We start from the raw sequence: 16,979 nt of genomic DNA on the forward strand, positions 1-16,979 counted from the left end.
CTGAACTAAACTGAACAGAAATGTTTTTTCGGGATTACATATATGGCATGAGAGCATGTATACAAATTTTTTAAAACTCAGAGCAATCATGTATGCTTCATGGATTCATTTTAATATAGTAAAAAACTAAAGCTTGAGTTCAAAGAAAAAAAAAAAATACGACACAAATCAACATATCTACAAAACAGAAACAGACTCACAGAGAGCAGACTTATGGTTGCCAAGGGCGAGGAAAAGTGATGGAGGGAAGGACTGGGAGTTTGGGATTAACATATCCAAATTAGTGTATATACAGGGTGGATAAACAACAAGGTCCTAATGTTTAACACAGGGAACTATATTCAATATGCTGTGATAAACCATAATGGAAAGGAACATAACTGAATTACTTTGCTGTACAACAGACATTTACACAACACATCAACTGCACTTCAATTAAAAAGAATAGTGTGAATATAGAAAAAGACCAAATTGTATTTTGAGATTCTGTTTTACACTTGAAGTAACTCAATTTTTAACTACACTAGCAAGATGATTAAAGAATTTGATACAGGGTAAAAATAAGTAGGCAAATACAAATAACCCCTCTGTAGTAGCAATAACTGGTTAGAAATAAACTAAGTAACCTTTTTATAATTAAAAACAAAATCTACAAGACACAGAATTAAATTTATTATGAAATCTTATTGCTTAATATTATAAAATCTCAATGAAAAAATAAGATCTGATTCAATTTACAGGTAAGTACCTGTATGTACCTGGATGGAAAGTCAATATTTAACAAAACTTTCCTGTTTATATGTAACATATGCAGTTATACAATTCCAAAATGAATCCCAATTCTACTCCTTTACTTTCTGGACTGGATAGGATTATCTTTAAATTCCTATGGAAGGATATACATCACAGAGAAGTCAAGAAATTCTGAAAAGAATTAGTGAGATGGGAGCTGCATTAAGAGATATTAAAATGTATTCAAAACAGCAAACTATTCAATCAGCTAAATAAAAACAACAGCTGGATAAGTACAAAAAGGAAGACTCGACCACACCACTACAAACCTTCATTCTATGGGGCCTGTTGTCACAGTATGGAATATCACAGTACTAATGATTACATCATTAAATTCAGGGATGGTGAATCAGACTTGCAGAAGCAAAAAAGAATGAAGAAAATCTCAAGATACAAAAAAGAGAGAGAGAGAAAGAAAAGAAAGTTTCAGTAATGAAAGGACAAAGAAACTTGGCAAAGACTTCGAGACTGGATGTTCTACAACCATTCATTCACCCATGCTACCAGCATTTACTGACAACAAGAAATACAGAGCTGAGACACAGGTCAAGAAGTACAATGTAATACAAATGTCAAAAGTACAACTATATTAAGAAGATGTTGGGACTTTCCCCGGTGGCCCAGTGGTTAAGAATCTACTTGCCAATGCAGGGGACACAGATTCAATCCCTGGTCCAGGAAGACCTAGCAACTAAGCCTGTGTGCCACAGGCACTGAGTCTACACTCCAAACCCCATGCTCTGTAACAAGAGAAGCCACGACAGTGAGAAGCCTGTGGCACCACAAGTAGAGCGTAGACCCTATTTGTCCTAACTAGAGAATGCCTGCGCACACAATAAAGACCCAGCACAGCCAAAACTAAATGAGTACAGACTGTTAAAGAAGATGTCCAAACATTTTATCTATGAGAATAAGAGAAAAATTCAGAGAGAGGATAGCACTAAACTTGGTGTTTAGAATGACGAAACATTTTTAAAGAGGAAAAGGCTGTGGGAGTGGAATCGGGATAGACGAGGCACTTGTGCAAAGAGGGAAGGTGTGCAAATGCAAAAGTGCAAGAGAAAACACATGGTGACTGAGGAAGAGAGGCTGGAGTCCTTCCGTGTTAATTCTATTAACATTTCAGCTGCCCCTTTCCAAGCAAAGACACCATCTGTTTACACACTAGATTCACCTCCTCAGAACCAAACCCTTTCCAACAGAGACCTAATCTCTACAGATCAACTGAAGGACAGATTCACCCCAATCACATCCAGTGAAGGATAATCTTAGGAAAAGGAACACTACCACAGTTAAATCTTAGGCAGTTCAAACCACTGGCCCTTTCTTTTGTTTCCCCTGTTCTACCTGCCTCTTCACCAGACAGACACAAATATAAAAGTAGTTCTGAATCTGTGTGTCCACACAGCTCTTAAGGCACTGGAAGCCTACACTATAAACTACAAAATGACAATGTATTCAAACTTTTAAATGCTGATTTTTTTCCCCCCTCTTGAGAAATACTACTGAGAAAAGTCAACTGAATCTTAATTGTAAATTGTTTCAATTCGGATCTCTTGTCTTTTGTTTGCGGACACAGGGTGGGAATTATTATTTAGCACTTTTACAAATTCTAGAAATTCTGGAACCGGACACATGACAGACACAATATTAACACTTCTGTGGATAACTTAACTTTTAGAAGTGTGACTGGTTTAACCTGAGGAAAGCAGCATTTCTACTTAATAAATTACTAATGCTTTATTCTGAAGAAAAATGTATAATATTTATCTGGACATTTTTGCTAGGATATAGGACTGTTGCAGATATTTCTCTTATCAATGGCTGGGATTTATCAGAATTAGAAGGTGGGAGTAGGGGCTTGTTCTGGAGTCTCTGTTTTCTGTATTGATATGTGGGAAGACCGGCACCATCAAAACTGACTTTTTAAGGGAAATATGTATCTGTGGAATGAGATCTTTAGAGAAAACAATCTGGAGGACATTTTAAATCATTCAGATTTTATGGCTGCTATTATTTGGTGTACTTATAGAATCCTACTTAGTATCCTTGTGTGTGTTGTGTGCTAAGTTGCTTCAGTCATGTCTGAGTACCCTTGATGGCACAATAAGGCCAGATAGAGAGCTGGGAGATTTTTTTTTTTTTTAAGGATAGTGCCTTCATGGCCTTGTTCAGTGTTTCTCAAAGTATAGATGAGTGCAATTAACTGGAATGCTTATAAAATTTCAGATTCTGATCCCCTGCTTTCAGAGAGTCTGATTCAATATTCTGGAGTAGGCCTCAGGAATCTACACTTCTACCTGCCACATCAGCTAATTCTGAAGCAGAAGAGAAACACTGATGCATACAGCAACAGCACAGATTAATGGTGCCCACTACAGAGGTTAACCTGGAATATCCTAAGTAAATAAAGCAGTTGATTTAATAAAACTATTATCATTGACTTCTGTTACACTGACAAATATTAATAATTATACTATAACTCATTGCTTACAGTTAATAACGCCCTACAGTTCTTCAAAAAGCTATACAAAAAGGGGAATTTTTCAAGGCTTTTTGTCAAAATATCACACTATAACAGAATCGCAGTCAAAAAATGGACAGACTATCAAAACTTTAAAAAATACATAATTTAAATAAAGCCCTTTTACTGCAAGGTCCTCAAGGGAACACTCTTATGCTGTTCAGACTTTTTTTTTTAAATAGCATAACTGATCTCTCTTCATATCCCATCTCTGATACAGGAAGCACATGCTCTACCACAATCTCACAGTCCAAACCCTCACACATTTCCCTACAGATACATGGGTTTTAAAAACAAGTCGATACTTTAGTTTATACTGCATTCCAATAAAAAGTGACCAAAAGTAGCACATGCTATACAACAATGTCTTCATTAGAGTAACTCTTGCATGGATATGGACTAGCGAATTCACCTATTATTTAATTTACAGAATTTGTTATGACAGGATCAATAAAGAATCATCATTATGGGACAGCTGACTAGACATGAAAATAATCTAATTACTTTAAATGATGTATTATCATGGTAGCCACTGAAACAATATATATATGCACACACGTGTGTATATACACGTATATACACATGCATATACATATATATCATTTAAGGCTTATTAAGGATACTTACTACTATTAATAATGTAGCTTGGAATCATTTTACCTTTTAATATTGCTGCTGAAATTCCAATGGTAGCACAAAATAGGGGGAAAAAAAGCAAAGGCATTAAAGAGTTACATGGAATAATAATTTGCCTGTGTTTGATGCCAAAATGCATATAAAGATCTACCTGAAAAAAGGGCTCAGGAAGAAAAAAAAAAAAAAACAGGCACATAGGAGGATTTAAGAAGATTAGGAATCCTTTCTATTCTGTTCTATTTATACATCCTTAAGTATATACACCCTACTCACGCCATACTGCTTAAATAGTTAACAACTGAATGAACCTCAAAGAAGAATAAAGCAATACAAGGAGACAACACAAAACACTGATTCGGCTAGCACTAGATTATTGCTAACCTTTTTTTTTTTTTTTAATTGTTCCACTTGGAGGTTATACTGAATTGGGTAAGTTTCCTACATATCTGCCAAACAAATATCCCAAACATCAACAACTGTGTACAAATTACACAACTTTATCTGTTGAAGGCGAGGTAGGAGGACTAGTGCTCTCGCTCTAGAGTCTCCAGTGGCTAAGAAAACGGCTATTAAAAGCAGGATTACAGACTACGTCTGATGGTTCACTTTCCCTCATTTGCCCTCTATTCCTAGATGTGAAATTGTAAAAGAATACTAGTGAGACCTTGCATTTATACAATAATTTGGGTTTCAAAGAGCTTTCAATTTACTAACAAAAATTTTGGCCCAGAGAGGGATATATATACACTCTCATGAATTAAGGCATGCTACCTTGTTCTTCAGGCACTAGCCAGTCATGTGTAACTCTTGTAACTTTTAAGCATCTATGTGATGAAATTATCTCAGTGAAGAGAAGCTGCTAGATTTCTACGCCTTCACCAAGACACTGGTTATTTGATTACAGGTGGCTTGGTGAAACCCAATTACTATTATATCATATATAACACCGTTCTATATAATCTCTTTTTACTTCTTATTCTAAAAAAGCCCCAGAGGATATAGTATCTGTGAAATTGAATGGTAAGCCTCAATGGTGGATGTTAAAAATGACTCTTAATGTAATCTCTTCTGTTTTTATCATTGGCAGAATCATAGCAAAAATTATACATTACATATAAAAATATAATTCTAATGACATTCTAAATCAGTGAACAAAGTGAAATAAACATTTCATTACTCCTCTTTCCAAAAGAAAAACGTATTTTGAAATCACCGAAAAATTTTTACTTCTTTTACCAGTGAACCATAAATAATCATTTTGTAACTCATTTTTGTCAAGTTAAAAAAATTAATGCAAAGTGGAAAACAAAGGATTTTTTTACCCTTACCTCGATCTTTTGCTTTGTCAGAAAGGAGCACTTCCACCTCCTCATACTCCCGGATGGCGTCCAGTATGATACTTCCTTCTTTACTGAATAAAAACAGCATGGGGATCTTAATGTCATCTGTGTCCTTCCCATCCCCCGCCATCTGGAACAGAGGGGCAGTATCACTGCTGCTCCCCTCATTGTCATCTAGCCAGAGAATGAATAAAAGCAAAGATCAAAACGTTCATCCATTAGAAAGGTCCAGCTGCCCATCTTTACTATTTTTCACCTGTCGACATTAATTTCCTACATTAAGAACCACAAAACACTCATACTTGTGGGGTCCACTAATTCTACTCCTAGACATTTACCCTGAGGAAATAATTCAAAAGAAGCGAAATGATTTATGCCTGAAAAAGTTTACTGGAGTGCTTTATACTTGTCAACAACTGTAAACTGTAAGTAAATTATAATGAACTACCTGAGGGAACACACAGAAAAACAAAATGTTATTATATATATATATATATATAAAAAGTAAAGTACAAAGTTCTATGCTTGTGACTATAAAAATTTCAGATGCTTATGAAAAAGCCTAAAAAGGGAAAAATTCAGAGACTTGAATTACAATGACAGAATAATGAAAATTTTATTGCTATTTACGATTTTCTCTAATGGCATTATATTATGTATTTTTAAAACACTCTTCACAAGGAATAATTACTAGACTGTTTTTTTCCTCTGTAAGTTGAATGAAACACTATTCTGACTTTACACTGGATAAAAAATAATAGTATGGTTGCTAATTACTACTCTACTGGAGATGTCAGTTATGTCCAGTCCTAATCTCACATGCCAGTCTCCCTGGAGAACCTGTCTGTCACCTCTCAGAGAGCTTGCATGGACAAGCCCTGCGAAGTAGAAAATACCAGGCAGAATCACACCCTTCAACAGCAACTGACCAGACAAAGGATGGCTACCTGACACCCAGTGTCTCTGGGAGATTTGGAAGTGGCACATTTTCAAAAATAGAAAGACTTTCGGTTAGCAGTGGGTAGAAGTCCAGTATTCTTGCCTGGAGAATCCCAGGGACAGAGGAGCCTAGTGGGCTGCCGTCTATGGGGTTGCACAGAGTCGGACATGACTGAAGCGACTTAGCAGCAGTAGCAGCAGAAGTCCAGTTAAGTGACACAGACTGATGGCTTAGGTTGCAATTTTGGAAAAGGCCATTTTGGAACTTCTAGGTAAAAAGAGAGCAGGCTGGTGAGAGACTGCAGATTGAAGCAGAATACCAAAGAGCTGCAGAGAAGAATCCAGGAGGACCCACAGGTAGAGACAAGAAAAATGCTAGCCGTCATGGTTCCTGATGATTTTTAGTTTCCACTTCTAATTCCGTAGAGCATTCAGTAGTATTTCTTACTCTTAGGTTCAACAAAAATAATCCATTTCCATATAGTAAACAAACCTCCCTTACACTAAATAAATTGTCTCTTGTAGGCAAATGATTTTTAAGATAATCTATACTTCTGGTATTTGGGACAAAAAACAACCAAGTCCTAATCTGCTCATTTATATACAATTAAAAGCACTCATGACCCAGATAATCATGATGGTGTGATCAACCACCTAGAGCCAGACATCCTGGAATGTAAAGTCAAGTGGGCCTTAGGAAGTATCACCATGAACAAAGCTAGTGGAGGTGATGGAATTCTAGTTGAGCTATTTCAAATCCTGAAAGATGATGCTGTGAAAGTGCGGCATTCAATATGACAGCAAATTTGGAAAACTCAGCAGTGGCCACAGGACTGGAAAAGGTCAGTTTTCATCCCAATCCCAAAGAAAGGCAATGCCAAAGAATGCTCAAACTACTGCACAATTGCACTCATCTCACATGCTAGTAAAGTAATGCTCAAAATTCTCCAAGCCAGGCTTTAGCAATATGGGAACCATGAATGTTTAGAAGTTCAAGCTGGTTTTAGAAAAGGCAGAGGAACCAGAGATCAAATTGCCAACATCCGCTGGATCATGGAAAAAGCAAGAGAGTTCCAGAAAAACATCTATTTCTGCTTTATTGACTATGCCAAAGTCTTTACCTGTGTGGATCACAATAAACTGTGGAAAATTCTGAAAGAGATGGGAATACCAGACCACCTAACCTGCCTCTTGAGAAACCTGTATGCAGGTCAGGAAGCAACAGTTAGAACTGGACATGGAACAACAGACTGGTTCCAAATAGGAAAAGGAGTACGTCAAGGCTGTATATTGTCACCCTGCTTATTTAACTTCTATGCAGAGTACATCATGAGAAACACTGGGCTGGAGGAAGCATGAACTGGAATCAAGATTGCCGGGAGAAATATCAATAACCTCAGATATGCAGATGACACCACCCTTACAGCAGAAAGTGAAGAAGAACTAAAGAGCCTCTTGATGAAGGTGAACGAGGAGAGTGAAAAAGTTGGCTTGAAGCTCAACATTCAAAAAACAAAGATCATGGCATCTGGTCCCATTACTTCATGGCAAATAGATAGGGAAACAGTGGAAACAGTGTCAAACTTTATTTTGGGGGGGGCTCCAAAATCACTGCAGATGGTGACTGCAGCCATGAAATTAAAAAACACTTACTCTTTGGAAGGAAAGTTATGATCAACCTAGATAGCATATTAAAAAGCAGAAACATTACTTTGCCAACAAAGGTCCGTCTAGTCAAGGCTATGATTTTTCCAGTGGTCATGTATGGATGTGAGAGTTGGACTGTGAAGAAAGCTGAGCACCGAAGAATTGATGCTTTTGAACTGCGGTGTTGGAGAAGATTCTTGAGAGTCCCTTGGACTGCAAGGATATCCAACCAGTCCATCCTAAAGGAAATCAGTCCTGGGTGTTCATTGGAATGACTGAGGTTGAAGCTGAAACTCCAATATTTTGGCCACCTGATGTGAAGAGCTGACTCACTGGAAAAGACCCTGATGTTGGGAAAGATTGAAGGCAGGAGGAGAAGGAGACGAAGAGGATGAGATGGTTGGATGGCATCACCAACTCAATGGACATGAGTTTGGGTAAACTCCGGGAGTTGGTGAAGGACAAGGAGGCCTGGTATGCTGTGGTTCACGGGGTTGCAAAGAGTCAGACATGGCTGAGCGACTGAAGTGAACTGAAAACCACGGTAGATGGTGACTGCAGCCAAGAAATTAAAAGACACTTGCTCCTTGGAAGGAAAGCTATGACAAATCTAGACAGCACATTAAAAAGCAGAGATGTTACTTTGCTGATAAAGGTCCATATAGTCAAAGCTATGGTTTTTCCAGTAGTCACGTATGGGACGTGGTCTTTTCAGTAGTCATGTGAGAGTTGGACCATAAAGAAAGCTGAGCGCTGAAGAACTGATGCTTTTGAACTGTGGTGCTGGAGAAGACTCTTGAGAGTTCCTTGGACAGCAAGGTGATCAAATAAGTCAATCCTAAAGGAAATTAGTCCTGAACATTCATACGAAGGACTGATGCTGAAGCTGAAACTCCAATACTTTGGCCACCAGATGCAAAGAACTGACTCATTGGAAAAGAGACTGATGCTGAGAAAGATCGAAGGTAGGAGGAGAAGGAGACAACCGAAGATGAGATGGTTGGATGGCATCACCGACTGGATGGACATGACTTTGAGCAAGCTCTGGGAGATGGTTAAGGACAGGGAAGCCTGGCGTGCTGCAGTCCACAGGACTGCAAAGCATCAGACATAATTGAGCGACTGAACTGAACTGAAAACCATTAGAAACTAAACAAAATGCTTCACCAGAAGCAAAAAAACCTTCAGGGAAAGGAGTTACAACATAAGGAAGTTTCCACTTAGACATTAATTTTTTTAAAAATTAAGGACCACTTCTTTTAATTATTTACTTACAGATCTCAAGATAGCATTCTATAACTACTAGCTACTAATGAAAGCATTTGATTTGACAAAGCTTGCAGAGTACAGAATACCACAAAAATTAGACTTTACCAAAAAATGGGGAAAATCTAAAATACTCCACATATGTTCCCAACTTCATTTTTTCATATTTTTTAAAACCCAGTAAGATATCTAAAATAATAGTGGCAGCAAGCTATTAAATTCTTTAATAAAAGTAATCTCGGAGTGGAAAATAACCAAGGATTAAGAGGTGATTTAAGTCAGCCATCAGCAAACTCTTTTTGTAACTGGTCAGATAGAGAGTATTTTAGGCTTTGTTACCGTTACCACCACTCAATTCCAGCACTGTTCTTGAAAGCAGTTACTGAAGATAGGTAAACAAACTGATGAGCTGTGTTCTAATAAAACTTTTACATACAAAAAAAGCAGTGAGCCAAACTTGGCTTGCAGGCTATAGTTCGCTAACCACTAATTTAAGTTATTAGGCAGAACTTTTCCTAATGTTAATATTTAACTATGCAATTCATGCATTCATTACATCAACACTGTAGTGCCCATATAGGATAAGCAAAAGGAATAGTAAAAACTTTTCCAATGAAATAAACCCTTCTATTTTATTTTTACCCATGTCAGTAATTTTAGGAAATTTTATTTCCATTATCTTCAAACCTCACAACCACCTAAAAGATGTTTATTACCATTTTCACTGGAGCTAAAAAAAATTATAATGAATAAACAGGTAAACAATCTAAAGGTTACAGCATGATTTTGTGGAAGAGCCAGGAGCTGCACCCCCATGTGTCTGACTCCAAAGCTTGCGTCTGTGTGGAGGAATGGATATTTTCAGTGACTTTCCACTTAAGGTGGCAGGTGTAATTCTTGCCCCTAGGGGTTTTGGAACTCATGGGCACATTTCTGATCCATGGTATCAGGTGTTTTTACCATCACTCCTGCTGCACCTTCACATCTGACTCAAGTACATTTATTGGCATTACTATACAGAAACCCAGATTTAGGTGTTCAAACAAGGTATGAGACATATACAAATTATTAAGACAGTCACTGGATTACCTATCCAATATGCTGGCTAGTGAAGTAAAAACAATATGACAAACTCTGATAAAATTCTGGAAAATGAAAGCAAACCCTAAAAACGATGTTTTAGTTATTAATACAATGACACGGAGGATTACTTACCAATAACAATGCCACCAATGGCGCCAGCATTCTGTATGTTGCGTGCCTTTTCTGCAAACATGCACTGCCCTCTTTGTATCAAAGCAATTTTCCCCATCACTGCTTCAGGGTTAGTAAGTTCTGAACAGCCATTGTATGGTTTACTGCTTGCAACAAATCCTCTTGTCTGTCAGAAATAAAAAGTTACTTGAATAACTTTTATCTTCTCAAATCACTACCATGTCATTAAAATTCAAAATCTAGAGCTTTAGGGAGATCTCATTTCTTTTCTAACAATAACACATCCAATATACATTTAGCATAAATTTTTGCTTTCAACATTTTGCATATCATAGTCCCAAACCATTTCTACTGTACTTTGCAGTTTATAAAAGCATTTTTACATAAATCACTAAACCTGATCTTTATAATGACTCTGAGTTAAATACAGATAACATATACACTTTACACATGGGGAACTGAGATTCAGCTTTCATAATTTGCTCAAGATCATGATGTTAGAAAGTGGTAAAGCTGGAGCCTGCTGGCAGACTCACTACATACCCAAACCCATAATTCAACAGCTGGGAACCATTTTTAAACCATCACTGGTAACCAGAAAAATGTTCGAAAGAGGGGGAAAAAAATGGATTTAGTGTACATAAATGTGCAAGCAATTCTTCCTAGAAAAATTAAATCCACCAGAGAACTGATTTTAAAGATGTGAGTGTAAATATGTTTTAAGACCCTTCTTGCTCTTAGAATGTAAACTTCATGAGGGCATAAACCTTCACTGGTTTTTATAAACATGACATATAGCAAAAATCTAAAATAGTGCCTAGAATAAGAGTTGTTGAACAAGTCAATCTACTATAAACCTACATAGCTTTAAAGTATATACTAGAAAAAGTTTAAATTAGTGGTAATAGAGTTCAAAGACCATTGGTTTTAGATGATCAGGATATTTGGGTTCTGGTCTAGTAGCTAGCTAGCTTTGCTACCAGTCAGTCAGATAGTTGAACTGTGAGCTTTGTTTCCTATATTAAACTAAACCTATAGGATAAACTAGCTTAGTGGTCTTCCAGGTTTGCTTAGTGGAACTTCAGCATCTGATACTCTTCACAGCCACTTGTCCAGAGCGCTTTCGCTTTAGCTGTTCTCTACATTAAGCCTCTGAGTTAGATTTTTGTTCAAAGAAAGGTTCCAGTAGTTTAAAAGCTTGAAAACCATTTTTAGATAAGCTAAAGGCTTTGAATTAAGAGAACAGTATCTGAACAACATTTTAAGTAAAATTCTATAACCATATTGCAAACATAAATTATGACTCAATATTTTCAAGATATGCTTTTAAATTTAATCTCCTTTCATCTAGGAGATTAAATATTTAGGTGTTTTAATTAAGTAAAAAATACTAAATTAGAAAAGAGATTAAGAAATTAACAACACTTAAGTACTATCCAAGTTCAACCTCAACAATATTATAAGTGCACACACCTCTTTATGTTTAGACAGGTCTGGCCCAAACTGTGCTGGACCAGCAGTTAATACTACCCGGCCAAAAAACGGGTGGGAAACAATTTGTACAGCTCGTGGAGGGAGCTGCTGTTCTTTTTGTTGCTGACTTGACAATTCAATCATCTCCTGCATAAACCTCAACCCATCTTCCGCGTCAATCGAACTAGCAGCCTAGGAAAGAAACAAGATTAATTTTATCCTTTCTAGAAACTTTCAACTTTTTTATTCCTTAAATACTTCTGCAAATTTACTACAAAATTTCTCCTTTCAGTTTTGGTCTCTACCAAATATTTACGGCCTTATTTCTTCTCAAAAATATTGCTTCTGGAAATATTTTCTGAATGTAACATCTGAAATTTTTATTAATGTCTCTTTCACTGTTTTATAAACCACTTTTGATACAAATTGAGAACTGGACTTCCGACCAAATGCTCACTTTGCTTGTTTTCTCCCCTGGTTACCCCTTTAAGAAATAAACCTCATACCTGACCTATACTCCCCTTCTTTGAAATTATGAACCAACAACCAGATTATATTCAAGGAATAAGTATCAGTCACCTATTACATCCTAGAACTTGACTAGGCACTGGGGACACAGTCTTTTACTTTAAGAAGTTTGTATCTAGAGAAGAGATGTAAAATTAGCTACAGTAAAATTTCTCAAGAGGGAAAGTAGACTAGGAACATAGACAAGGGAATGAATGACTGATTTTGCCAGTGTGTATCTGGGAAATATTTGGAATGACTCTAATTGCATCTTAATAGAGGAAAAGTTGAAGAGTGCCTGACTATAGTAGGAAAAAGATGAACTCCTAACACTTTACAGAAAAAGTCAATGGAACTTGATAGGTGATAGAAGATAGAGGAGAACAGAGAGGAGCTGGCAGACAGAAATTAAAGCCTATCCTGAGATTTCTAGTTTTGGTGACTTAGAGAATAATGGCAGGGCTGACTAAGATGGAGAACAAAAAGGCAGAGAGAGACAGACTGTGGTGGAAACAGGGAGAGAGAATTAATTCAGGTTTGGACAGACTGAAATCTGAGATGCAAAAATGTATGACAGGTAGATTAAAACTGGGTTTAAGAAGTAAAGTTCACAATCAGGATTACATACAGATGATCCACTGGAGAAAGAAGTAGCAACCCACTCCAATATTCTTGCCTGAGAAATCCCGTGGACAGAGGAGCCTGGAGGGCTATAGTCCATGGGGTCGCAAAGAGTTGGACACGACTGAGCATACACGCATACACATGTATCTAAGAAATCACATGTACAAAGATGATGACGATACCACTGAGGAAGAGTACAGAAAGAAAAAGATGTGGGCCAGATTCTTTGACAGTGCCTATACTGAGTGACTGTGCCAAGAAAGAAGAGTTGCAAAGGAATCTACAAAACACTGAACAGAGTATTTGGAAAGATGTTGGGATGCCCTGGAAGACAAGAAAGGGCTATGTTCTAAAAAGAGAACAGTCAATAGTTCATGAAAGTTCAGTCATATGAGGATGAAGGGGCCACTAGCTGGCAACCAGGTCACTGGTGACCCAAGTGAAAGCAGTGTCATTAGAGATGTCATTCCCTCAGCTGGGGTGAGTGAAACATTAAGGAAGCAGACAGAAGATTCTTTAAGGAAGGATAGATGTGGCAAGAATAGAGATGAGACAGAAACCCGAGGGAAGATGAGGTGGTGAGAAGGCTGAATTAGAGATTAAGGGATATCTGAATATGATTCTACTTCATTGAAATTATTTCTCAAATTGTACTTTTCTCAGAATTAAGGTAGGAATAAGGTAGATAAATTAAAGATCTCAGGTTATGAAAACTTCTAAATAAAAAATCAATAAAAATTTCCCAAAGACACGTGTTATGTTGCCTAGGCATAGATAAATAAATGTGTATTTTGATTAATGAATGAAATACTTAATACTCCTTGGAAACTAAAACAGTGTAAAATAGAGATATAAATATTAAAACTAATTATTAGTTTTTAAGACTATGTCCTAAATAGTGGAAAGACAAGAGACTGAGAAACAGAAAACTTAGATCTGAGTCAGTGTCTGACCTTATCAACACAGGCAAACCAGCAACCTATTTGTGATTTAGCTGATTTATACTATAAATCAGGTTGAATTAGATGGCTTTCCAAGATACTTCCAAGTACTAAAATTCTGATCCTCTTACTTTAAACCATACATTTACATTTTTAAAAAGTCAAATGTCATTATGTCATTAAAGCTAGTGAGACCAAACAGGATAGAGACCACAGCTAATTAGTGCAGCAATGTCTTACTTGGATTGCATGTTGAACCAACTGGACTCTCCCATCTTTGAGGTGAATCAAACTCACCCCCATCTTCTTCAAGATTTCTAAATGCTCAGGGTTAGTGGCCATGAAATCTCTGGCTCTCAGAGGGGGTTTAGCTCCACTCCTCAAACTCTCCTCTCTGCTAAAAGTAATTATAGACAAGGCTTAAAAAACTACAAATCAGAATTTGGAAAAAACATAAGGCAAAATAAAAATAATGTTAGATATTTGTAGAATTGCTAGTTTTAAACTACTGAAAAATGGAATAAATAGAAAGTTATTTACCTACATACAACTTAGGTTTTTAATAATTGTTATAGCTTTCAAATATATTTTACAGTTATCAAAAGCTTGTATATTATCTGTAAGGCAGTATTAACAGCATTATAACAATCTGAAGGTACAGAACAGCTTGGCTTGGGGATTTATTACTATTTATTTCCCCCTCAAAAAAAAAAAACCAGACATTTCCCTCAATATTTGAAAAGCAAAACAATGCTTATATCACTGAATAATATTCACTTAAATTTTCTTTTAATTTTCTAGTAATAGCTTTTTTAATTATTTTGAAGAAAACAAACTCATTAAGTTAAAAATTTTAATTCAGCAATGAAGAATAAGTATCTCATCAAAAAATCAAAACACTACATTTTTCTTATACAGAAACTACAGATAAAAGGAAAAATATTTTCTATATAAGCAAGATGTGGAAATATTTGATGAAACTATCATGTGTAAAAATGTGCTGTGGAAGTTACAAACTATTATATGCTGTCAAAATTACTTGGTTCATTAACCAAAAGATATACAGAAATTTCCACAATAATAGACATTATTGCTGAATAAACTTTGCTATCTATTCACCAATAATTTTAATTTTAATCCATTAACGTACATACCTCACCTACTCAATATTTTGGTTTTAAATGAATGTATTCCTGGCTACTCCTCACATTCTCTGTCATTTACCAAGAATTAATTTTGGTACTAACAAATATAAAATAAGACATCTTACACTCTGATGATGCCTCTAGGACAGCTCTTGTCCACCACATTTTTCAAGGGTTCACGGATGCTCTGAGCATATAGTGGATCGTTAGGGAAGAGGATCTGAGTGTTTGGACAAGTCCAGTCAAAGTTACTGTCATCCAGTTCTGTATATTCTGAAGTCTAAAAAGAGAAAAGAATGTTATATAAGTACAAATAATTATTTTACTTAATATTATGTTGGTGCAAAAGAAACATTAAGTGGAATGTAAGTATACACAGGACGCAACATAAGAAAACATCAAAGGTACTTCTCCAACCACACTATATTTATCGAATGGTAGTCACGGATTAGTCTCCACTTAGAAAAACAAAACAGACAGGAGTAAAAAAGAGAATGAGATATTTAATGCAAAAACATAACCTACTGTGTTCTTCTTAGAGACTCTTTGATTTGTAGTAGAGAGCCAAAGAGGTAACAGATGAGCTTCTGTTGTAAAAATGTAATCTTCTATGTCAAAAATAATGTCTTCTTTATCCGCAAATAACAGGTAAAGATATTTAAACATTTCCGCCAAGAAGAAGGAATCCATTCTAAAATAAAAGATTATAGACAAATCTAAGTATGTAAAAATATCCAAATGCCAGCTATCTGAAAGCCACAGAATCAAGGTCAATAAGCCTGTCTACACCAGCATAGACATCCAAAAAACTACAGAATGTATCTGTTCCCCAGTGGTAACAATCTTGACTCCAAGCATATTCCAAGGAAGTAAAAAAGACCAGAGGGGCTGCCTACCACACAAGTACACTAAATCTTGTCAGTAATGCAGACCAGATTTGCCTACGGGCCTTCTGAGAAAAGAGTTTGGCATTTCTTTGGCATTTCTTCTACAGAGAACCAACATCAGGGAGGTAATGCTGATGAGCTTTACTACTGAGAACCTTGTAAGAATCTTCAATTAATATTAACTGAACTGGATCAAGTAATACAATTTTGATGTAGCTCATTACACAGCCATTTAAGTGATAAACAAGAAGGCTTTAAAAGTAATCATTTATGAAAAGTTACATGAAAAAAGTACAACACAAAATCATATGGACTATGATCATAACTTTGTACTAAATACTTCTCAAGAAGGGAATATGAAGAAATAAAGGAAATTAAAAACATGTGACTTTACAAATGATTTAATGTTATAATGTTTTAATAAACATTTTAAAGAAAAGCTTTAATAAAAAGTGGTAGAAAAAGAGCATAGTTAGATGGAGTTACAGTAACAAGGAATTTAAGTAAACGTGCTACATTCCAAAGCATCTGAGCTTTTAGCAGTTACTAGACAGGCTGCATAGTTTCATAAATCTGGGCAAGCACAATTCCTGGCATACAGTAGGCACTCAATAAATGTTTTCATATGCAAGTTTAAACAGCATTACTAAAGAATGAAATGGAGAAGAAGCTGGACATGGTGGTAAGGATCTAGGGATTTCAGAATAGAAAAAACCTTCCAATGGCTAGCTATGACACCAAGGGGATACTATATAAGGACCATGAGCTCCAGTTTATTCTGAAAGGACATAATACATGCTTAATAGTGGTGTAAAGACCAAATGAGATTCTATAATGTCAACTATCTAGCATAGCACTTGGCATGCATATGAGCTCAAAGATAGAGCTATCATAATTTTCCCATATATAAATGATGTTTTATTTTAGAACAACTCATCTATAATGTTTCAAAACTTTTTTGAACATTTTGGATGTTAATCATTATAGAATAGATAAAATACTTCACTGTCAACCGGCAATACACTTATGGTAATTTAACTTTT

The 16,979-nt window shown here is 36.1% G+C and overlaps 1 protein-coding gene across 7 annotated transcripts in view; it reads right to left on the minus strand.

Moving 5' to 3' along the window:
• The window catches only part of EDEM3 (ER degradation enhancing alpha-mannosidase like protein 3), a 69,346-nt gene that overhangs the window by 6,820 nt on the left and 45,547 nt on the right, over positions 1-16,979 (minus strand). The window contains exons 14-19 of one of the 7 annotated variants that reach the window (XM_060396696.1): positions 15,575-15,740; positions 15,175-15,329; positions 14,202-14,298; positions 11,833-12,024; positions 10,360-10,525; positions 5,281-5,363 (exon numbers count right to left, since the gene is read on the minus strand). In XM_060396696.1, the coding sequence (XP_060252679.1) occupies positions 5,281-5,363; positions 10,360-10,525; positions 11,833-12,024; positions 14,202-14,298; positions 15,175-15,329; positions 15,575-15,740 (859 nt within the window). Of the gene's footprint in view, positions 1-5,280; positions 5,467-10,359; positions 10,526-11,832; positions 12,025-14,144; positions 14,302-15,174; positions 15,330-15,574; positions 15,741-16,979 lie in introns of all 7 variants that reach the window. The other 6 variants (XM_060396694.1, XM_060396695.1, XM_012187720.5 and 3 more) reach the window with 6 other exon arrangements.

Source organism: Ovis aries, chromosome 12, assembly GCF_016772045.2.
Source record: "Ovis aries strain OAR_USU_Benz2616 breed Rambouillet chromosome 12, ARS-UI_Ramb_v3.0, whole genome shotgun sequence".
Taxonomy (NCBI): domain Eukaryota; kingdom Metazoa; phylum Chordata; class Mammalia; order Artiodactyla; family Bovidae; genus Ovis; species Ovis aries.